Source organism: Microcebus murinus, chromosome 20, assembly GCF_040939455.1.
Source record: "Microcebus murinus isolate Inina chromosome 20, M.murinus_Inina_mat1.0, whole genome shotgun sequence".
Lineage (NCBI taxonomy): Eukaryota > Metazoa > Chordata > Mammalia > Primates > Cheirogaleidae > Microcebus > Microcebus murinus.
The window spans coordinates 37,938,620-37,961,587 of NC_134123.1; the positions used below are offsets into that span (position 1 = coordinate 37,938,620).

At 61.6% G+C, this 22,968-nt stretch overlaps 1 protein-coding gene across 1 annotated transcript; it reads left to right on the forward strand.

Annotated features, from left to right (window-relative positions):
- Positions 1 to 13: 13 nt before the first annotated feature.
- On the forward strand, positions 14 to 17,533 carry KLF15 (KLF transcription factor 15). Its single transcript, XM_075995953.1, has 3 exons — positions 14 to 1,028; positions 8,338 to 9,517; positions 16,688 to 17,533. The coding sequence occupies exons 1-3, from the start codon at positions 794 to 796 to the stop codon at positions 16,848 to 16,850; spliced, it is 1,578 nt and encodes a 525-aa protein (XP_075852068.1). The 5' UTR covers positions 14 to 793; the 3' UTR covers positions 16,851 to 17,533.
- Positions 17,534 to 22,968: the final 5,435 nt, after the last annotated feature.

Genomic DNA, 22,968 nt, shown 5'->3' on the forward strand with positions numbered 1-22,968 from the left:
GGCGGGGCTAGGGCCCGGTTCGGGAGCGGGTCCGGGCGCCTGGTTCGGGGCGGTGTTGGTTCCTGGTCCGGGGGCCGAGCTGAGACCTCCTGGTTCGGGGTCGGCGTTGGTCCTGGGCCGGGGTCTGGGGCTAGGGCCCAGTTCGGTGTTCGCTCCTGGTCCGGGGGCGGAGCTAGGGTCTGGTTCCGGGCGAGTCCAGGGCCTCGTCAGGGGCCGGGGTTGGTTCCTTTTTTTCTGGGGCGGGTCTTGGGCCTTGTTCCGAGGCGTGGTTGGTTCCTGACTTGGGGGCGTGTCCGGAGGCCTTGCCCGGGGGCGGGACCTGGGTCTTTTCTCGAGTTGTGGTTGGTTTTTGGCTCGGGGGCGTGTCCGGAGGCCTGGCCGGGGGCGGGACTTGGGCCTTGTCCTGAGTCGTGGTTGGTTCCTGGTCCAGGAGGCCTGGCTCGGGGGCGGGACCTGGGCCTTGTCCCGACTTGTGGTTGGTTACTGGCCCAGGGGCGTGTCCGGAGGCGGGACCTGGGCCTTTTCCCGAGTCGCGGTTGGTTCCTTGTTCGGGGGCGTGTCCAGAGGCCTGTCCCGGGGGCGGGACCTGGGCCTTTTCCCGAGTCGTGGCCTGGCCCGGGGGCGGGACCGGGGCCTGGTCCGGAGTCGTGGTTGGTTCTTGGCCTGGGGGCGTGTCCGGAGGCCTGGCCCGGGGGCGGGACCTGGGCCTTTTCCCGAGTCCTGGTTGGTTCCTGGCCCAGGGGCGTGTCCGGAGGCCTGGCCCGGGGGCGGGACCGGGGCCTGGTCCCGAGTCATGGTTGGCTGCTGGCCCGGGGGCGTGTCCGGGCGCGTGACGCGCGGCGCGGGCCAATGGGGCGCGCGCCCGGGGCCGAGCCTCCTGCGAGCCTTCGCGGCGCCCGCGGCGTCACGTGAGCGCGGGGACCGAGCGGCGGCGGCCGGGCTGCGCCGCAGCGACCCGCGGGCCGGCGGGCGGCGAGCGAGCCAGCGCGGGCGGGCGGGCGGCCCGGAGCCGCGTCCTGGGAGCGCAGGTGGGACAGGCGGCCGGGGCGCGGGGGCGCGGGGGACACGGGTGACGCGGGGGCGCGGGGGACACGGGTGACGCGGGGGACACGGGGGACACGGGTGACGCGGGGGACACGGGGGACACGGGGGACACGGGTGACGCGGGGGACACGGGGGACACGGGCGGCCGGGACGCGGGGGGACATGGGGCGACCGCGGGGTCAGGCGGCCGAGTGACACGGGTTGGCTGGGGGTGACACGGGACACGGGCTGGGGGTGACACGGGACACGGGCCGGGGGTGACACGGGACACGGGCCGGGGGTGACACGGGACACGGGCCGGGGGTGACACGGGACACGGGCCGGGGGTGACACGGGGCGACCGGGCCGGGGGTGACACGGGGCCGGGTCGCGGGAGTGTCACTAGGCCCGCGCGACAGCGACCCGGGCGCCACCGCGCTGTGCGCGCTCGCATATGGCGGGTCGGGGACGCGGCAGGAGCCGGGCTGTCCCCGGTCCTGTCCCCGGTCTTGTCCCCGGTCCTGTCCCCGTCCTGTCCCAGGTCTTGTCCCCAGCCTGTTCCCCTGGTGTTGTCCCCAGTCCTGTCCCCCAGTCCTGTCCCCCTGGTCCTGTCCCCAAGTCCTGTCCCCAAGTCGTGTCGTCCTGGTCCTGTCCCCCAAGTCCTGTCCCCAAGTCGTGTCGCCCTGGTCCTGTCCCCCAAGTCCTGTCCCCCTGGTCCTGTCCCTAAGTCCTGTCCCCCCCAGTCCTGTCCCCCAGTCCTGTCCCTAAGTCCTGTCCCCCTGGTCCTGTCCCCAAGTCCTGTCCACCAGTCCTGTCCCCCAGTCTTGTCCCCCAAGTCCTGTCCCTAGTCCTGTCCCCCAGTCCTGTCCCCCGGTCCTGTCCCACTAGTCCTGTCCCCCAAGTCCTGTCCCCCAGTCCTGTCCCCCAAGTCCTGTCCCCCAAGTCCTGTCCCCCAGTCCTGTCCCCCTGATCCTGTCCTCAGTCCTGTTCCCTAGTCCTGTCCCTCGGTCCTGTCCCTGGTCCTGTCCCCCAGTCCTGTCCCCCGGTCCTGTCCCACTAGTCCTGTCCCCCAAGTCCTGTCCCCAAGTCCTGTCCCCCAGTCCTGTCCTTAGTCCTGTCCCCAAGTCCTGTCCCCAATTCCTGTCCCCCTGGTCCAGTCCCCCAGTTCTGTCCCCAGTCCTGTCCCCAGTCCTGTTCCCTAGTCCTGTCCCCCAGTCCTGTCCCTAGTCCTGTCCCCCAGTCCTGTCCCCAAGTCCTGTCCCCAATTCCTGTCCCCCTGGTCCTGTCCCCAGTCCTGTCCCCAGTCCTGTCCCCAGTCCTGTCCCCCAGTCCTGTCCCCCTGGTCCTGTCCCCCAGTCCTGTCCCCAAGTCCTGTCCCCCAGTCCTGTCCCCAGTCCTGTCCCCAAGTCCTGTCGCCCTAGTCCTGTCCCCCTGGTCCTGTCCCCCTGGTCCTGTCCCCCAGGCCTGTCCCCCAGTCCTGTCCCCCAAGTCCTGTCCCCTAGTCCTGTCCCCCAGTCCTGTCCCCCAAGTCCTGTCCCCCAGTCCTGTCCCCCTGGTCCTGTCCCCCAGGCCTGTCCCCCTGATCCTGTCCCCAGTCTTGTCCCCCAGTCCTGTCCCCCAGTCCTGTCCCCGGTCCTGTCCCCCCGGTCTTTCCCCCAGTCCTGTCCCCAGTCCTGTCCCCCAGTCCTGTCCCCCAGTCCTGTCCCCGGTCCTGTCCCCCCGGTCTTTCCCCCAGTCCTGTCCCCAAGTCCTGTCCCCAAGTCCTGTCCCCAAGTCCTGTCCCCCGGTCCTGTCCCTGGGGCTGGCGGTCTGTTTGGCGGGGAGGAGGTCACTGTCGGTCACCGTGGCGGTGGGGGCGGGGCGGGGGTCCCCACGCCCCCACTTCCCGCCACCCGCGGGTCCCCGTTATCCACGGCCACCACCGCGCCCCAGCCCCCTCCCCCACCCAGCGTGTCCCCAACCCGGTGGCCGGGGACCCCTCCCCTCCCCTTTCCCCTCCCCCACCCCTCAGGACCGTCCTGTTCCCCCCCCAGTCCCCAGCGTGGGGTTCCCCAAGGAACCCCGAGTCCCGGAGGGCCCAGGAAGACTCGGGGCGCTGTCCCCGCGCTCCCCACCCCCCTAAAATGTCCCAGAGAGCCCCCCTCCAACCTTTATCCCCCTCCCCCGCGACCCACCCCCACCTTGAAGACCAGGTGGCGCTGGCCTCTTGCAGGGGGAGGGGGGGAGGCGACACTTTGCAGGCTGCTCCAGCGAGCCGGCGGGCGGGCCAGCCCCGGGGACTCTTATTTTGAAGGGCGGTCCCCACCTCCCCCCACCCCCGGGCTCCGCGCGGACCCAATGGGGAGCCCTTGGCCGGGTTGCCCGGGCTCGTTATCAATTACATGTTGTTCCCGCGGTCGCCGCCGCTGCTGCCACCGCGGTGGCCACGGGGTAAACAGCCCGGCCGAGGGGCGGGGACCTCGTTGGGGACAAGCGCTGGGGACACCGCGTCCCCTCCCCCGCGCCGCCCGGGCCACGTGCCCTCAGCGGCCCTGTCCCTGTGTCCGGTGACTCCGCGCCCCGGGCCGTCCCCAAGCCCCCGGCCGCCACCCTTTGTCACTTAGCAGCGGGGACAGGGGCTGGGTGACTCTGACCGTGGGGGTTGGTGGCCGCCACCCTCCCTGCTGCACCCCTTGTCCCCAAGCGCCCCTCTCTGCCACTCACTCCCTCCCTCCGACAGCACTTTCCTGCCATCGCATGTGGCCTTGCAGGGGGGGACCCAATCCTGGGGGTGGCTTGTATTCTGGTGGGGGGACAAAGGCAGGGGGCAAAGTTTGCAGACGCATAGAAAAGTGGGAGGCAGTTCCCCACCCCCCACCCACAGGCACAAGCTGGTAGCTGCTAGGAAGAGGGACAAGGGGCAGCTCACCGCCTGTCATGTTAGCGCTCTGGGAGGCCGAGGCGGGAGGATCGCTGGAGGTCAGGAGTTGGAGGCCAGCCTGAGCAAGAGTGAGACCCGGTCTCTATTTAAAAAAAAAAAAGAAAGAAAGAAATGAGCGGGACGACTAAAAATATATAGAAAAAAAATGAGCCGGGCGTGGAGGCGCATGCCTGTCATCCCAGCTATTCGGGAGGGAGGCCGAGGCAGGAGGCTCGATCGCTTGAGGCCAGGAGTTGGAGGCTGCCGTGAGCGAGGCTGACGCCCTGGCACTCACTCTAGCCCGGGTGACAGAGCGAGGCTCTGTCTCAAAAAAAAACCAAAAAAAAAACGGGGGGTGACAGGAGTGACTTGGAGGCCCCCAGGGGGCGAGGCTGAAAGACCCCCCCTGGCGGTTTCCCTCGCCTGTAGTGTCACCGGTCGCCACCGAGCGGGCACAGCCACGGCGGCCACCCTGGTCCCCGAGGCCACCCGGCTGGCAAGTCACTCGCAAGACGGGACGCTCTGGGCTGGCACCTGGCCTCCTCCACCCGGCCTCCCTTTTGGGCCTTCACTTTTTTTTTTTAAACGCAACGCTCCTCCTCCCCGGTTTCGGCCGAGTGACGTTTAGGCCGGGAAGGCAAAGGTGTGTCCCCCACCCCCCGTCTGGCAGAGCCAGCTCGGGGACACCGATCCCGGACCCCCAGGGACCTGGCCGGGACCAGGCAAAGGGCGGTGCAAAGGCCCTGTGGCCGCCAAAATGGGGAGAGCGACTCAGAAATCATAAAAGCCCCGGAAGAAATGGGGAAACTGAGGCTCGTGGAGGCTCAGGGGGGGGGAGTCCGGACTTACCGGAGGTCTGCAAGGTCCCCAGCCCGCTGCTGTCCCCTGCCCAGCAGGGCAAGGACAAAGGTCCCAACCCGGCGGCCACTTTTGTTGACACTCTTTCCACGGACAACGGCCATCGCGTGTCCCCTGGCCTCTACCCTGCCTTTTATTAGAGGCCGCCGTTTTTGTTTTTTTTTCTGCCACCCCCCAGGTCTCTGGTCGCCGGGCTCCGAGCCTCTCCGGGGTAACCGGGTCCCCGGGGACGGAGGGGACAGGGACTTGGGGACACGGCAGGGTCATGGGGTCACCCTGGCCCTGCAGGGACACCCGAGTCAGCTAAGGCGGCGGGTGGCCCCGGGGGGCGTTTTTTTATTTTTATTTATTTTTATTTTTCTTTGAGAAAAGAGTGTTGCTCTGTCACCCAGGCTGGAGTAAGTGCCGTGGCGTCGGCCTCGCTCACAGCAGCCTCCGACTCCTGGCCTCCAGCGAGCCTCTTGCCTCGGACTCCCTACTGAGTAGCTGGGACGACAGGCGTGAGCCACCACGCCCGGCTCATTTTTTTTTTTTTCTATATATTTTTTAGTCGGCCAATTAAATTCTTTCTATTTTTAGTAGTAGAGACGGGGTCTCGCTCTTGCTCAGGCTGGTTTCAAACTCCTGGCCTCGAGCGAGCCTCCCGCCTCGGCCTCCCTCCTGAGTAGCTGGGACTGGAGGGCTCTGGAGGGTCCTCTCTGGGCTCCTTTTTTTTTTTTGATACAGAGTATCGCTCTGTCGCCCGGGCTAGAGTGTGGTGGCGTCAGCCTCGCTCACAGCAGCCTCCGACTTTGAGACTCAAGCGATCCTCCCGCCTCAGCCTCCCTCCCAAGTAGCTGGAACTATGGGCATGCGCCACCACGCCTGGTTCATTTTTTTTTCTATTTATTTTTAGTTGACCAATTAATTTCTTTCTATTTATTTTTAGTAGAGGCGGGGTCTCGCTCTTGCTCAGGCTGGCCTCTAACTCCTGACCTCGAGCGATCCTCCCGCCTCGGCCTCCCTCCGGAGTAGCTGGGACTACAGGCATGCGCCTCCACGCCCGGCTCATTTTTTTTTTTTTTTTGTATATATTTTTAGTTGTCCAGCTCATTTCTTTCTTATTTTTTTTTTTCAGTCTCGCTCTTGCTCAGGCTGGCCTCGAACTCCTGACCTCGAGCGATCCTCCCGCCTCGGCCTCCCAGAGTGCTAGGATGACAGGCATGCACGACCAAGCCTGGCTAATTTTTTCTCTCTATATATATTTTTTAGTTGGTCAATTAATTTCTTTCTATTTTATTTTAGCAGAGACGGGGTCTCGCTCTTGCTCAGGCTGGCCTCCACCTCCCGACCTCGAGCGATCCTCCAGCCTCGGCCTCCCAGAGTGCTGGGATGACAGGCATGCGCCACCACGCCCGGCCTGGTGCGGAGTGTTCGGTTCAAGCCTGTCCCCGTCCGCGGAGGCAGTGGGAGGCCCGGAGGGGTCTCAGAGCAAACACCTTTTCCCCTTGACGCCCTCGGTTTCCTCCAGGTGGGGACAGGGACCCCGCGAGGCCGGCCTCTAATTTTCCGGCCTCCAAACGAATAAGAGTCAGCCCAGGGAAATTGGAATCGCGCGTCCGATAATTTTTTAGTTTTTTTTTTTTTTTGGAGATAGGGTCTCATCACTCTGTCTCCCGGGCTAGATGAGTGCTGTGGCGCCAGCCTCGCTCACAGCAGCCTCCAACTCCTGGCCTCCAGCGATCCTCCTGCCTCAGCCTCCCTCCCGAGTAGCTGGGATGACAGGCATGCGCCTCCACGCCCGGCTCATTTTGTTTTCTATATATTTTTTAGTTGTCCAGCTCATTTCTTTCTATTTTTTTTAGTAGAGACGGGGTCTCGCTCTTGCTCAGGCTGGCCTCCAGCTCCTGACCTCGAGCGATCCTCCCGCCTCAGCCTCCCAGAGTGCTGGGAGGACAGGCGTGAGCCTCCGCGCCCGGCTAGTTTTTGTTTTTCTATATATTTTTAGTTGTTCAGCTCATTTCTTTCTATTCTTTTAGTAGAGACGGGGTCTCGCTGTTGCTCAGGCTGGCCTCAAACACTTGGCCTCAAGTGATCCTCCCGCCTCGGCCTCCCAGAGTACTAGAATGACAGGCACGGGCCACTGTGCCCAGTCTAATTTTTTCCTATATTTTTAGTTGTCCAATTAATTTCTTTCTATTTTTTTTAGTAGAGACGGGGTCTCGCTCTTGCTCAGGCTGGCCTCGAACTCCTGACCTCGAGCGATCCTCCCGCCTCGGCCTCCCAGATTGCCAAGATGACAGGCAGCGTGAGCCTCCATGCCCGGCCTCCAATAAATTTTAACTCTAAGTGTTCCCATCCAATACTGGGAACCTATTTATATGAAAAATAGTCATTCATTATTTTATTTATTTATTTGATTTGTTTTAAATTTTTCATATTTTTTCTCTTTTTCTTTTTTCTTTTGTTGTTTTTTATTTTTCTATCCTAATAAATTGGTCACATATTTTTTTATTATTATTATTATTTTTTGAGGCAGAGTCTCGCTCTGTCGCCCGGGTTAGAGTTCCGGGGCGTCAGCCTCGCTCACAGCAGCCTCCAACTCCTGGCCTCCAGCGAGCCTCCTGCCTCGGCCTCCCTCCCGAGTAGCTGAGACGACAGGCATGTGCCACCACGCCCGGCTCATTTTTTTTCTATATATTTTTTAGTTGTCCAGCTCATTTCTTTCTATTTTTAGTAGAGATGGGGTCTCGCTCTTGCTCAGGCTGGCCTCCAACTCCTGACAACCTCGAGCGATCCTCCCGCCTCGGCCTCCCAGAGTGCTGGGATGCCAGGCGTGAGCCACCACCACGCCCGGCCTAATTTTTTTCTATATTTTTAGTTGTCCAATTAATTTCTTTCTATTTTTTTTAGTAGAGACGGGGTCTCGCTCTTGCTCACCACGCTTGGCCTCCAACTCCCGACCTCCATAGCGATCCTCCCTCCTCGGCCTCCCAGAGCGCTGGGATGACATTTTTATTTCATTTCTTTTTTTTTTTTTAAATCTGAGATTGCAATTTAATCGGAAACCCTCAAGTTTTTTGCACGCCTCTCCCCCCCTCCCCACCCTCGGCCCCCCTCAATGCCATGGGGGGGGGTGGGGCAGGAGGGCGTGGGGTCAGAGGTCAAACAGCCCAATCTCCCCCCCCACTCTCCCCTCCCCTCAGAGTCTGGGACTCAGCGAGCGGGCTTGAAACCTGGAACCCCCCCGGGGGGAAACTGGGGTGTCCGGCGTCCCCAACCCCTTGTCCCCTGCACCCGACCGTTCCCAGCCGCCAACCCCCACGTCCGTTTCCCAGGATCCTTCTAGATCCTTCTAGAAACCCCCGTCTGCAGCCCGGGTTGTGCAACGTGCCGCCCGTGTAGACGCGGCCTCTGGTTTTGCAAACAGTGGTGCAATTGCACCGAGTCCCCTGCTGGGTGGCTCTGCTGTCCCCACCGTTGGGGGAGGGGACGGGGGTCGGTCACAGCGGGTGACCGGGCTGTCCCCTTCCCTCCCTTTTTTATTTTTTAATTTTGCTTTTTAAATCTTTTTGCAGCTGTCCCCAGCATGGTGGACCACCTGATCCCGGTGGACCGGACTTTCTCGTGCCTGTCACCCCGGAGGCCCGGTGACATCGGTGGCCTTGTTGGTGGCCTTGTTGGCGGCGTTGGTGGCCACCCGGCGGGCGTGCGAGGCCCCCGCAGGCTGCCGTCCCCGATCTCCGAGGACGAGAGCGACCCGGCCAGCCCCTGTCCCTGCGCCAGCCCGGACCCCTGTCCCCGGCCGGGGCGCACCTGCCCGGGGCGCACCTGCCCCGACCGCATCCTGCACTTCCTGCTGTCCCAGGCCACCCTGGGCGGCCCCGAGAGAGGCGGGGGCGCCGGCGGCAGCCCCGTGGTGGCCTGGGGGCCCTGGCCGGCGTCCCCCGGCCCCACGGAAGGGGACGGCCTCTACTTCCCGCCCGGGTGGCAGCTCGGCGGCCTTGGGGACGCGGCCCGGCCCTTCCAGCCCACGCTGGAGGAGATCGAGGAGTTCCTGCAGGAGAACATGCTGCCCGAGGCCGCCGGGGCCCGCGGGGACAACGGCGAGGGGGACCCGGAGCTGCCCCGGGCCTCCGCGGAGGCCGGCCTCCACCGACTCGAGCCCGGCCTCCACGGGGCCGCCCCTGCAGGCCGCCTTTCCCCGAAGCCCGGCGACCACAGCGTTGACAATGACAAAGAGGACAGTGGCCCTGCGGGCGGCGGCGGAGGCGGCGGAGGCCGGCAGCCTCAGGGCCTCGGCCCGGCCTCCTCTGTGATCCTCCAGTTCCAGCCCCTGGCGGCCAGGCCCGAGCCGGGCGCGGCCCCGGACCCCGGGGTCCCCGTGGCGGCCCAGGTGCTGGTGACCATCCAGGGCCAGACCTTCGCGCTGGTGCCCCAGGTGCTGGCCTCCGCGTGCCCGGCCTCGCCCCCCTGCCCGGCCTCCGCCCCGGGCCTCCCGTCCAAGTTCGTGCGGATCGCGCCGGTGCCCATCGCGGCCAAGCCGGCCGGCGGCGCGGGGGGCCCGGGCGGGGGCGGCGGCCCGGCGGCCCCCAGGCTCCCCAAGGCGGCCGGGGCGGCGGAGCTGGCCAAGATGCACCGGTGCCCCTTCCCCGGCTGCGGCAAGACCTACACCAAGAGCAGCCACCTGAAGGCGCACCTGCGGCGGCACACCGGCGAGAAGCCCTTCGCCTGCACCTGGCCCAGCTGCGGCTGGAGGTCAGTGCCGCGGGGGGGACGGGGGACAGAAGGGACAAGGGGACAAGGGGACAGGGGACAAGGGGACAAGGGGACAGGGGACAAGGGGACAGGGGACAAGGGGACAGGGGATAAGGGGCAGGAGACAAGGGGACAGGGGACAAGGGGACAAGGGGACAGGGGACAAGGGGACAAGGGGACAGGGGACAAGGGGACAGGGGACAAGGGGACAGGGGATAAGGGGCAGGAGACAAGGGGACAGGGGACAAGGGGACAGGGGGACAGGGGACAGGGGACAAGGGGACAGGGGACGGGGGATAAGGGGACGGGGGACGGGGGATAAGGGGACAGGGGACAAGGGGACAGGGGACAAGGGGACAGGGGACAAGGGGATAAGGGGACAGGGGACAAGGGGACAGGGGACAAGGGGACAAGGGGACAGGGGACAAGGGGACAGGGGACAAGGGGACAAGGGGACAGGGGACAAGGGGACAGGGGACAAGGGGACAGGGGACGGGGGATAAGGGGACAGGGGACAAGGGGACAGGGGACAAGGGGACAGGGGACAAGGGGATAAGGGGACAGGGGACAAGGGGACAGGGGACAAGGGGACAGGGGACAATGGGACAGGAGACAAGGGGACAAGGGGACAGGGGACAAGGGGACAAGGGGATAAGGGGACAGGGGACAAGGGGACAGGGGGACAGGGGACAAGGGGACAGGAGACAAGGGGACAAGGGGATAAGGGGACAGGGGACAAGGGGATAAGGGGACAGGGGACAGGGGGACAGGGGACAAGGGGACAGGAGACAAGGGGATAAAGGGACAGGGGACAAGGGGATAAGGGCACAGGGGACAAGGGGACAGGAGACAAGGGGATAAGGGGACAGGGGCACGGGGGACGGGACGGGACGGGGATAAGGGGATGGGGGACAAGGGGACAGGGGACAGGGGGACAGGGATGGGGACAAGGGGTCAGGAGGACAGGGGACAAGGGGACCGGGGACAAGGGGACAGGGGACAGGGGGACAGGGATGGGGACAAGGGGACAGGGGGACAGGGATGGGGACAAGGGGTCAGGAGGACAGGGGACAAGGGGACCGGGGATAAGGGGACAGGGGATGGGGGACAAGGGGACAGGGGGACAGGGATGGGGACAAGGGGACAGGGGACAAAGGGACAGGGGGACAGGAATGGGGACAAGGGGACAGGGGACAAGGGAACAGGGGACGGGGGCAGGAGGGACAAGGGGACAGGGGACGGGGACAAGGGGACAGGAGACAAGGGGACAGGAGGGACAAGGGGACAGGGGACGGGGGGACATGGGGGACAGGGGACAAGGGGTAAGGGGACATGGGGGACAGGGGACAAGGGGAAAGGGGACAGGGGACAGGGGGACAGGAGACAAGGGGACAGGGGACAAGGGGACATGGGGGACAGGGGACAAGGGGTCAGGGGACAAGGGGACAGGGGACAAGGGGTCAGGGGACAAGGGGACATGGGGGACAGGGGACAAGGGGAAAGGGGGACAGGAGACAAGGGGACAGGGGGACAGGAGACAAGGGGACAGGGGACAAGGGGACATGGGGGACAGGGGACAAGGGGTCAGGGGACAAGGGGACAGGGGACAGGGGACAAGGGGTCAGGGGACAAGGGGACAGAGGACAAGGGGACAGGAGACAAGGGGACATGGGGGACAGGGGACAAGGGGACAGGAGACAAGGGGACAGGAGGGACAAGGGGACAGGGGATGGGGGGACATGGGGGACAGGGGACAAGGGGACATGGGGGACAGGGGACAAGGGGTCAGGGGACAAGGGGACATGGGGGACAGGGGACAAGGGGACAAGGGGACAGGGATGGGGACAGGGGGACAGGGGACAGGGGAACAGGGGATGGGGCAGGAAGGACAAGGGGACAGGAGGGACAAGGGGACAGGAGACAAGGGGACAGGGGACAGGAGGGACAAGGGGACAAGAGACAAGGGGACAGGAGGGACAAGGGGACAGGAGACAAGGGGTCAGGGGACAAGGGGACAGGGGACAAGGGGACAAGGGGACAGGAGACAAGGGGTCAGGGGACAAGGGGACAGGGGACAAGGGGACAGGAGGGACAAGGGGACAGGAGACAAGGGGACAGGGGACAGGAGGGACAAGGGGACAAGAGACAAGGGGACAGGAGACAAGGGGTCAGGGGACAAGGGGACAGGGGACAAGGGGACAAGGGGACAGGAGACAAGGGGTCAGGGGACAAGGGGATAGGGGACAAGGGGACATGGGGGACAGGAGACAAGGGGTCAGGGGACAAGGGGACAGGGGACAAGGGGACAGGGGGACAGGGGACCGCCACCTCCCTGTCCCCTCCCTGCTGGGGGCAAACAGGGCCCCAAGGAGAAACAAAAACCGGACCTCTTGAGAGAGAGGCCACAGGCAGCCTCCCTTTTCCCCCTCCCCGGCCTCCTCTGGCCTCGCCTCTACAGGTGAGGCCGGATGGGAGGCCGGGGTCCCCCCTCCTGTCCCCCTCCCGGTCCCCCCGGGTTCCCCGTCCCGAAGGCGGGTGGGTGACGGCAAAGCCAAGGGCGGGAGCAAACAGGTGGCCGCGGCCCGGGTGCAAGTGTGAGCACGACGGGAGGCCGAGGAGGGAGGATCGCGGGAGAGGGCGGGAGGTGGAGGCCGGCCTGAGCAAGAGCGAGACCCCGTCTCTACTAAAAGAGAAATAGGAGGAAAGGGATCGGCCAACTAAAACATACATATGCGGAAAAATATAATTAGCGGGGCGTGGGGGCGCACGCCTGGAGTCCCAGCTACTCGGGAGGAGGCCGAGGCGGGAGGATCGCTCGAGGCCGGGAGGTGGAGGCCAGCCTGAGCAAGAGCGAGACCCCGTCTCTACTAAAAAATAATAGAAAGAAACGAGCGGGACAACTGAAAATATAGAGAAAAAAAAAAAACGAGCCGGGCGTGGTGGCGCGTGCCTGTGGTCCCAGCTACTCGGGAGGGAGGCCGAGGCGGGAGGATCGTTTGAGCCTCAAAGTTGGAGGCTGCTGTGAGCGAGGCCGGCGCCACGGCGCTCACGCCGGCCCGGGAGACAGAGCGAGACTCTGTGTCAAAAGGAAGCGCAGCCCAGGGGTCAGGGGTCAGGGGTCGCGTGTTGGGAGCCACCCCCCCCCATGACACTCGTCCCTGCAGGTCTCTGGGCGCCGAGTCCCCGCTCTGGGCAGGCCGGGCCGGGCGGCTTTGCGTCCCTGTGGGTCGTCCTCCCGGGGGGAGGGACGGGGGAGGGGGACGGGGGAAGGAGAGAAGGGGGAGGGGACGGGGACAAGGGGGAGGGGGACAGGGGGAGGGAGAGAAGGGGAGGGGACAGGGGGACAAGGGGGAGGGGACAGGGGGAGGGAGAGAAGGGGGAGGGGACAGGGGGACAGGGGAGGGGACGGGGGACAAGGGGGAGGGGGACAGGGGGAGGGAGAGAAGGGGGAGGGGACAAGGGGAGGGAGAGAAGGGGGAGGGGACAGGGGGACAGGGGAGGGGACGGGGACAAGGGGGAGGAAGAGAAGGGGAGGGGGACAGGGGGAGGGGACGGGGATGAGGGAGGGAACAGGGGGAGGGGGACAAGGGGGAGGGGGAGAGGGGGAGGGGTGGGGGACAAGGGGGACGGACAGGGGGAGGGAGACAAGGGTAGGGGGACAGGGGACAAGGGGGAGGGAGACAGGGGACAAGGGGGAGGGGGACAGGGGAGGGGGACCGGGAGAGGGGACAAGGGAGGGGGACAGGGGGAGGGAACAAGGGGGAGGGGGAAAGGGGAGGAGGAGGGGGACAGGGGGAGGGGACAAGGGGGAGGGGGACAGGGGAGGGGATGGGGACAAGGGGGAGGGGACAGGGGGGATGGGCAGTGGGGACATGGGGAGGGGGACAAGGGTAGGGGGACAGGGGAAGGGAACCAGGGGAGGGGACAAGGGGGAGGGGGACAGGGGGACGGAGAGAAGGGGGAGGGGATGGGGGAGGGAACAAGGGAGACGGGCAGGGGGAGGGGACAGGAGGAGGGAGAGAAGGGGGAGGGGGACAGGGGAGGGGACAGGGGGACAAGGGAGAGGGGACAGGGGGACAAGGGGGAGGGGACAGGGGGACAAGGGGGAGGGGACAGGGGGACAAGGGGGAGGGGACAGGGGGAGGGAACAAGGGAGACGAGCAGGGGGACAGAGGGAGGGGACAGGAGGAGGGAGAGAAGGGGGAGGGGACAGGGGGACAGGGGGACAAGGGGGAGGGAGAGAAGGGAGAGGGGGAGGGGACGGGGGAGGGGATGGAGGACAAGAGGGAGGGGGCAGGGGGGACATGGGGAGGGGACAGGGAGAGGGAGAGAAGGGGGAGGGGGACAGGGGGAGGGAACAAGGGGGACGGGCAGGGGGACGGGGAGGGGACGGGGGGACAGGAAGGGGACAAGGGTGAGAGGACAGGGGGGACAGGAAGGGGTCGGGGGGGGACACGCCTGCGCGAACCCCACTTGCTTTCTTGGTTTTTCTGTCTGTCGCGTGTGGCCCCGCGTGTGTGCGGTTGCGTGTGCGTGTGCGTGTCCGTGGGTGACGAGTGCCAGCGCCACCCGCGAGGAGCCGTTTGGAGCTTTCGTGCCTTTCCTTTTTTTTGGGACAGAGTCTCTCCGAGTCAGCCTCGCTCACGGCAGCCTCCACCTCCTGGCCTCCAGTGAGCCTCCCGCCTCAGCCTCCCTCCCGAGTGGCTGGGACTCCAGGCGTGCGCCGCCACGCCCGGCTCGTTTTTTCTCTCTATTTAGTTGTCCAGATAATTTTTATTTTTCAGTAGAGACGGGGTCTCGCTCTGGCTCAGGCCGGCCTCCAACTCCTGGCCTCCATCGAGCGATCCTCCCTCCTCGGCCTCCTCCCCGAGTGCCGGGACGACAGTCGTGAGCCTCCGCGCCCGGCCTCCCTTGGTGGCCGTCGTGACAGCCGGCGCCCCGTGCTCTCGCCGTGGCCGTTCCCCGAGTCCTCGCGAGAGCAGCCGGTCCGCACCAACGCGGGCGTCCATCTGCATTTGACAGAAAGGGGAAACTGAGGCATGGGGTGCTTTTTTTTTTTTTTTTTTTTTCCTTTTTTTTTCCCTTTTTTCTCTCTTCCCCCCTGCATTGTATGATGGAGCCCAGGGGACAAGAGGCTCGGGGACACCCGCTGTGTCACCTGCTGTCACCGGTGGCCGCCCACGAGGGTCCCCAGACCCCGTCCGTTGGCCATTTTGGGGGGCGTTTTGCTCCCAGGCTGGGGCAGGAGCAGCGACAAGGCCAACGAGGCCGGGCAACCTGGGCCCATTTTCCAGATGGGGAAATCGAGGCACAGAGCCGTCAAGCCAGTCCTCTGGGGCCGCACAGCAAAGAGAGCCGGGGGGGAACCCTCGATAGGGCCTCGCCCAGCCGGGACGCCCCGGTTCTCCCCCCACCCCAGCCTCGACCTCCCCTCTGGGGAAATGTTCTGGAACTTTCTAGAAGTTTCCACCCCCGGCCTCCCTCTGACCTTTGTCCCTGCGTGCGGCCGGACGTCTTGCTCTGGAGTGGCCACAGCCGCCCCGTCCCGGGAGAGGGTCCCCTCTGGTCACTAACGGCAGGTGGAGAGAGAGGCCGGGCGCGGAGGCTCACGCCTGTCGTCTCGACACTCTGGGAGGAGGCCGAGGCAGGAGGATCGCTCGATCGAGGTCAGGAGTTGGAGGCCGGCCTGAGCAAGAGCGAGGCCCCGTCTCTACTAAAAAAACATAGAAAGAAATTAATCAACCGACTAAAAATATATAGAAAAACAATAATTAGCCGGGTGTGGTGGCGCATGCCTGTCGTCCCAGCTACCCCGGACAGGGAGGCCGAGGCGGGAGGCTCGCTCGAGCCCAGGAGTTTGAAACCAGCCTGAGCAAGAGCGAGACCCCGTCTCTACTAAAAAAAATAGAAAGAAATGAGCTGGACAACTAAAAATATATATATATATATATAAAAAAACGAGCCGGGCGTGGAGGCGCATGCCTGTGGTCCCAGCTACCTGGGAGAGGGAGGCCGAGGCGGGAGGCTCGCTGGAGGCCAGGACTTGGAGGTCGCCGTGAGCTCCTCCCACCCCACTCACAGCGCTGGCTCGCTCCAGCCCGGGGCTCCAGGGCGACACTCTGTCTCAAAAAAAAAAAAAAAAAAAAAGAGAGAGAGAGAGGATAAAAAGAGAGGAAAAAAGAGACAAAAAAGAGAACAAGAGAGAGAAAAAGAGAGAAAAACATGAGAGAGAAAAAAAGAGAAAAAAGAGGAAAAAAAGATAAACAAAAGAGAGGAAAAAAAGAAAAAAGAGTGAAAAAAAGAGAGAAAATAGAGAGAAAAAGAGAGAAAAAAGAGAGGAAAAAAAGAGAGAAAAAAAGAGAGAAAAAGAGAGAGAAGAAAGAGAGAAAAAAATGAGAGAGAAAAAAGAGAGGAAAAATAGAAAAAAAGAGGGAAAAAGAAACAAAAGAGAGAGAAAAAGAGGAAAAAGTGAAAAAAAGAGAGAAAACAGAGAGAGAGAAAATAGAGAGAGAGAAAAAAGAGAGGGAAATAAAGAGAAAAAAGAGAGGAAAAAAGAGACAAAAGAGAGAAAAAAGAAAAAAAGAGAAAAAAAGAGAGAAAAAGAGAGAGAAAAAAGAGAGGAAAAAAGAGACAAAAAAAGAGAGAAAAGGAGAGAGAAGAAAGAGAGAAAAAAAAGAAGAGAGGAAAAATAGAAAAAAAAGAGGGAAAAAGAGAAACAAAAGAGAGATAAATAAAGAGGAAAAAGTGAAAAAAAGAGAGAAAAGAGAGAGAGAGAAAAAAAGAGAGGGAAATAAAGAGAAAAAAGAGAGGAAAAGAGAGAAAAGAGAGACAAAAGAGAAAAAAGAGAAAAAAAGAAAAAGAGAGAGAAAAGAGAGAAAAAAAGAGAGAAAAAAGATAAAAAATAAAGAGAGAAAAAAAAGAGAGAGAAAGAGAAAAGAGCCGGAGACGCCTTCAGGCACGGCTTGCTCCAGGCGCTCCAGCTCCAGCTTGGGACCGGCTCCTCCCGGGGGTTGGGTGGCGGGGGGAGGGGGGGAGGGACCCTCAGGGGACATTCCCCTCCCCCCTGCCCCCTCCCCCTCCTGCAGCTGCTGCAGCCTGGGGTGGGGGCGGGGGGCGGGGCGCGCATGCGCACAGAAGTCGGGGCGACCCCTGACGCGCTGTCCCCCGCAGGTTCTCGCGCTCGGACGAGCTGTCGCGGCACCGGCGCTCGCACTCGGGCGTGAAGCCCTACCCGTGCCCGGCCTGCGACAAGAGGTTCGCGCGCAGCGACCACCTGGCCAAGCACGTGAAGGTGCACCGGTTCCCGCGCGGGGCGCGCCGCGGCCTCAACTGAGGGGCCCCCCGCCCCCCGCCCGGGAGGGGGTACCCCACAACCCCCTCAACCCCCTCGGCCTTGTTTTTTTTTGCAAGGGGGGCAGAGAGAGCTGGGAGACTCGCTTTTCCCGGGAAAGCGCGCCTTGAGCGCCCCGAGCCTGCAACCCACCCGCCGCTGCCTTCGTTCGCGCGGGGCGCGGGGCAGGGCCGGGGGCGCACGGCCTGTGTCCCCGCCCCCCTCGCTCCTCCCGCCTCTGTGTCCCCCCAAGTCCCCCCTGGGGGGGCGCTGGGACGTACCTCTGTGTGCCTTGGTGCCTTGCTTCTGGGAGGCAGGGAGGCCGGCCTCGACTGCAGCAGCGGCTCACCGGAGAAGAGGTTGTGTCTTCTTACTGGTGTGGGGAGAGGGAGCCTTCTCCTCCCCTCTCCCCTTTAAAGAGCTGGGTGGGGGCGGGGTGAGGCATGCCGGCACTCTGGGAGGCCGAGGAGGGAGGATCGCTCGCTGGAGGTCGGGAGGTGGAGGCCGGGCTGGGCAAGAGCGAGACCCCGTGTCTACTAAAAAAAAATAGAAAGAAATGAGCTGGACAACTAAAAAAATATACAGAAAAAACGAGCCGGGCGTGGTGGCGCATGCCTGTCGTCCCAGCTACTCGGGAAGGAGGCCGAGGCGGGAGGATCACTCGAGGCCAGGAGTTCAAAACCAGCCTGAGCAAGAGCAAGACCCCCGTCTCTGCTATAAACAGAAAGAAATTAATTCGGCCAACTAAAAATATATAGAAAAAATGAGCCGGGCGTGGTGGCGCGTGCCTGTCGTCCCAGCTACTCGGGAGGAGGCTGAGCTGGGAGGCTCACTGTTGAGGTCAGGAGTTGGAGGCCAGCCTGAGCAAGAGTGAGGCCCCGTCTCTATTTAAAAAAAAAGATAGAAAGAAACTAATTGGGCAACTAAAAATATATAGAAAGAATTAGCGGGGCGTGGTGGCGCACGCCTGTAGTCCCAGCTACTCGGGAGGGAGGCCGAGGCGGGAGGATCGCTCGAGGTCAGGAGTTGGAGGCCAGCCTGAGCAAGAGCAAGACCCCGTCTCTACTAAAATAAATAGAAAGAAATTACGTGGCCAAATAAAAATACATATAGAAAAAACGAGCCGGGCGTGGTGGCGCATGCCTGTCGTCCCAGCTACTTGGGAGGGAGGCCGAGGCAGGAGGCCTGCTCAAGGTCAGGAGTTGGAGGCCAGCCTGAGCAAGAGTCTCTACTAAAAAAAAGATAGAAAGAAATTACGTGGCCAAATAAAAAAATATATATATATAAAAAAACGAGCCGGGCGTGGAGGCGCATGCTTGTCGTCCCAGCTACTCGGGAGGGAGGCCGAGGCAGGAGGATCGCTCGAGGTCGGGACTTGGAGGCCGGCCTCAGCTACTGCGGCGGCGAGACCCTCCACCGTCTCTACTAAGTTTTGAGTTTAACGAGCGAGCGGGGCAGACCGACCTCAGCCTCCAGGGAGCCTTCGGAAGGCAGGTGGGGAGGGAGGCCAGCCTCCCTGCCTCCACCGCTGGTTAGACATTCATTCCTTTGTCTAGACGCGACCATCCAGCGCGTGAGCCGGCCCCGCGGCGGGTTCATCTCGCACCCATGAATGTATGTAGATAAACCGTGCAGAGACTCGCGGCCCCAAAATACCTTTCGCGACCTCGCCCGCGCCTGTGTTCCTTGGAAATTTCCAGAAAAAACAAAAAAAAAACAAAAACACAACAGAACGAGAAAAAACCCACGACGCCTCAGTGTACATAGGTGACAATTAATGTATATTTTTTGTCCTCGGGCCCTTCGTAAAGATATTTACTTTGCCAATAAAAAGAGAAAAAAAAAACAACAACAGCCCTGTCGCGCGTGTTTGCGTTTTGTGTGTCGGTTTCCTCGACGGCTTTTATGTTTTTTTGTGATTATTTTCCTTCTTTTTCTTCTTTATTTTCTTTTCTTCTTTTTTAGAAAGGTTGTCTCAGAACCTCAACGGCTTGGATGGTGAGGACCGGGACCTCATTCCGGTTTTGCTTTTCAGATCTGTCGCCGGGGCCGGAGCGCCGTGGCGCCAGCCTCGCTCACAGCGGCCTCCAACTCCTGGCCTCCAGCGAGCCTCCCGCCTCGGCCTCCCTCCCGAGTAGCTGGGACGACAGGCATGCGCCTCCACGCCCGGCTCATTTTTTTCTGTATTAATTTTTAGTTGTCCAATTAATTTCTTTCTATTTTTTTTTGGAAGAGACGGGGTCTCGCTTTCACTCAGGCTGGCCTCCAACTCCTGACCTTGAGCGATCCTCCTGCCTCAGGCTCCCTCCCAAGTAGCTGGGACTACAGGCATGCGCCTCCACGCCCGGCTATTTTCTATTATTTTTTTAGTTGTCCAGCTCATTTCTTTCTATTGTTTTTAGTAGAGACGGGGTCTCGCTCTTGCTCAGGCTGGCCTCCAACTCCTGACCTCCAGCAAGCCTCCTGCCTCGGCCTCCTCCCGAGTAGCTGGGACGACAGGCATGTGCCACTATCCTAGCTAGTTTTTTATATTAATTTTTAGTTGTCCAATTAATATCTTTCTGATTTTTTAGTAGAGACGGGGTTTCGCTCTTGCTCAGGCTGGCCTCCAACTCCGGCCTCGAGCAATCCTCCCGCCTCGGCCTCCCAGAGTGCTGGGATGACAGGCGTGAGCCCGGGCGCCCGGCCGTCTCAGGAGTCTCAGGCGGTAGATTGTCCCGTGGTCACTGGCTCGGGACAGACCCCGGCTTGGCCGTCCCGGCCGTCAACGAGCTGATGTCATGAGTGCCCAGGACACGGCACAGCTGAATGGAAGAGGCCGTGCATTGCGACCTTTGCCCTTTGCCCCTGACCGAGCGTACCCTCTGGTGGACAAACACACTCAGTGGGGAAGTGACACTTCGATTTCCAGCCTTGTTAAACCAGCCTGGCGTCATCCAGAAACAACTAGAGGCCGGGCGCGGAGGCTCACGCCTGTCATCCCAGCACTCTGGGAGGCCGAGGAGGGAGGATCGCTGGAGGCCAGGAGTTGGAGGCCAGCCTGAGCAAGAGCGAGAACCCCGTCTCTGCTAAAAAAAAATAGAGAAATTAATTGGCCAAATAAAAATATATTTTAAAAAAAAATGAGCCGGGCGTGGAGGCACCATGCCTGTAGTCCTAGGTACTTGGAGGCCGAGGAGGGAGGATCAATTGAGGCCAGGAGTTTGAGGCCAGCCTGAGCAAGAGCGAGACCCCCCGTCTACTAAAAATAGAAGAAATGAGCTGGACAACATAAAAAAAATATAGATAAAAAATGAGCCGGGCGTGGTGGCGCATGCCTGTCGTCCCCAGCTACTCGGGAGGGAGGCTGAGGCAGGAGATAGATTGAGGCCAGGAGGTGGAGGCCAGCCTGAGCAAGAGCGAGACCCCGTCTCTACTAAAAATAGAAATTAATTGGCCAACTAAAAATATGCAGAAAAAAATGAGCCGGGCGTCGAGGCGCGTGCCTGTCGTCCCAGCTACTCGGGAGGGAGGCTGAGGCGGGAGGATCGCTGGAGGCCAGGAGGTGGAGGCTGCTGTGAGCGAGGCTGATGCCACGGCGCTCACTCCAGCCCGGGTGACAGAGTGAGACTCTGTCTCAAAATAAAATAAAAATAAAATAAAACAAAACAAAAGAGCCGCAGGGTGTGGAGGGACAGGCAGGACGGTCATGTGGCCACACGGTGACAACGCCAGCGGCAGGCGTGACCCGTCAGCACAGGTGCGACCTCCTGTGCCCAGGTCTCTGTCCTCGCCACCCAGCCCCCAGCCTGTGACCCCAGCTGACCCCTGGCTGCCCCTGGGACAGGAAGTGTGTGGGCGGGGGAGGGGTGACAGGGCTGGCGGGGGAGGGGGGACGGGGGTGGCAGACGCCCTGCAGGGCCAGGAGGGGGTGGAGGGGCTGCAGAGAGACCCAAGGGTGACGCGTTTTGGGGACAGCTTCTACCTTCTAAGACGGGTGGAGGCGGCTTCTCGTCCCAGCTACTCGGGAGGAGGCCGAGGCAGGAGGATCGCTGGAGGTCAGGAGTTGGAGGCCAGCCTGAGCAAGAAAGAGCGAGACCCCGTCTCAACTAAAAAATTAGAAAGAATGAGCTGGACAACTAAAAAATTAATATAAGAAAAAAACATGAGCCGGGCGTGGTGGCGCATGCCTGTCGTCCCAGCTCACTCGGGAGGAGGCCGAGGAAGGAGGATTGCTCGAGGTCAGGAGTTCAAGGCCAGCCTGAGCAAGAGCGAGACCCCGTCTCTACTAAAAAATAGAAGGAAATTAATTGGCCAAGTTAAAAATAATATATAGAAAAAAAGTGAGCCGGGCGTGGTGGCGCACGCCTGTCGTCCCAGCTACTCGGGAGGGAGGCCGAGGCGGGAGGCTCTCTGGAGGCCAGGAGGTGGAGGCTGCTGTGAGCGAGGCTGACGCCACGGCACTCACTCCAGCCCGGGCGACAGAGTGAGACTCTGCCTCAAAATTAAATAAAACAAAACAAAACAAAACAAAACAAAACAAAAGAGCCGCAGGGTGTGGAGGGGACAGGCAGGACGGTCACGTGGCCACACGGTGACAACGCCAGCGGCAGGCGTGACCCCGTCAGCACAGGTGCGCCCTCCTGTGCCCAGGTCTCTGTCCCTCGCGTGCTGCCAGGATGCCACAAGACGCGAGAGGGCGCAAGCGGGGACACAGCCCGGCGCGGGCTCTCTTGGAGGAGAATTTGGCGAATTTTATCAAAATGTACAACGTGGCCGTCCCTTTGGCCTCAGACTCACTCTTAAAAACCCACGTATGAGGATCCACGGCCGGGAGTTCTTTCTGTTTTTCCTTTTTTGAGGCAGAGTCTCGCTCTGTCGCCCTGGGCGGGAGTGAGCGCCGCGGCGTCAGCCTCGCTCGCAGCGGCCTCCGACTCCTGGCCTCTTGCGAGCCTCCTGCCTCGGCCTCCCTCCCTCCTTAGTAGCTGGGACGCAGCACGCGCCTCCACGCCCGGCTCGGTTTTCTACATGTATTTTTAGTTGTCTGGGCTCGTTTCTTCCTATTAATTTTTTTTTTTAGTAGAGACGGGGTCTCGTTCGTGCTCATGAGGCTGGCTCGCACTCCTGAGAACCTCGAGCAATCCTCCCTCCTCGGCCTCCTCCCGAGTAGCTGGGAAGACAGGCGTGAGCCTCCACCCCAGAGCCCGGCCTGTCCCCAGGCCTCTTAAATGAGCGCGGTCTGAACAAACAGGGCTCACGCTTTGGTGGCCTCTGGGGAAGCGAAGCCACGCGGCACGGTGTCCCCGATATCATCAGACGGCCTCCTCCTCTGGCCTCCACTCCAGCGAGCGGTCCCCAAGGCAGACCTGGATTCTCCCAGAGATCTCACCAGAGAGAGAGAGGGAGCCCAGCACCCACAGGGCAGCCTTGGAGAGGACCAGGGGCCCTCTAGCTACACGGAAGGTTCTAGAAGGTTCCAGAATGTTCTGCAAGGTTCTATGGAAGGTTCTAGAAGAACATTCTTCTAGAACAGCCTCAGAGCAGCCTCGGGGAGGACCAGTGGCCCTCTAGCTACGCCCGAATGTTCTGGAAGGTTCTGAATGTTCCAGAAGGAATGTTGTAGAATGTTCTAGAAGAGCATTCTTCTAGAACAGCCTCAGAGAGGACCAGTGGCCACTCTAGCTATGCCAGAAGGGTTCTAGAAGGTTCTGAAAGGCTCTGGAAGGTTATAGAGGCTCTGGAGAGTTCCAGAAGGTTCTGGAAGGTTCCGGAAGGTTCCAGAAGGTTCTGGAATAATGCCCCACGCACGCGTGTGCACCGGCTCTTGTTTGGACACCCTGGCGTTCACTTCTGGGTGCATTGGCAGCACGGGACGGACAGTCAGTCTTCCTGCCAATTTTGGCTCCTGGCCTCATCTCGTTTGGTGGCCTCGATGTGTAAAAAAAAAAAAAAAAGCCCCCAAAAACAGAGCCAGCGTTTAAAAACCGGTAGATTTCAAATAAAAATCTGCAGCCTCAGCCTCCTTTCAAAAATGTTCCTGCAGGGCCTCACCCGCAGCGGCAGGGGCTGGGTACTGTCTGATGGGGTCATGTGACATACCGATTGTCGCAGTCCACCGTTCCCAGGCCCTGGCCCGCCACCC

Excerpts from the sequence above, each read along its gene's own strand:
- KLF15 (XM_075995953.1), top strand. The coding sequence starts at position 794 with ATGGTTGGCTGCTGGCCCGGGGGCGTGTCCGGGCGCGTGACGCGCGGC. Across the intron at positions 1,029-8,337 it reads GCCGCGTCCTGGGAGCGCAG|CTGTCCCCAGCATGGTGGAC; the intron begins GTGGGACAGGCG and ends ATCTTTTTGCAG. Across the intron at positions 9,518-16,687 it reads TGGCCCAGCTGCGGCTGGAG|GTTCTCGCGCTCGGACGAGC; the intron begins GTCAGTGCCGCG and ends TGTCCCCCGCAG.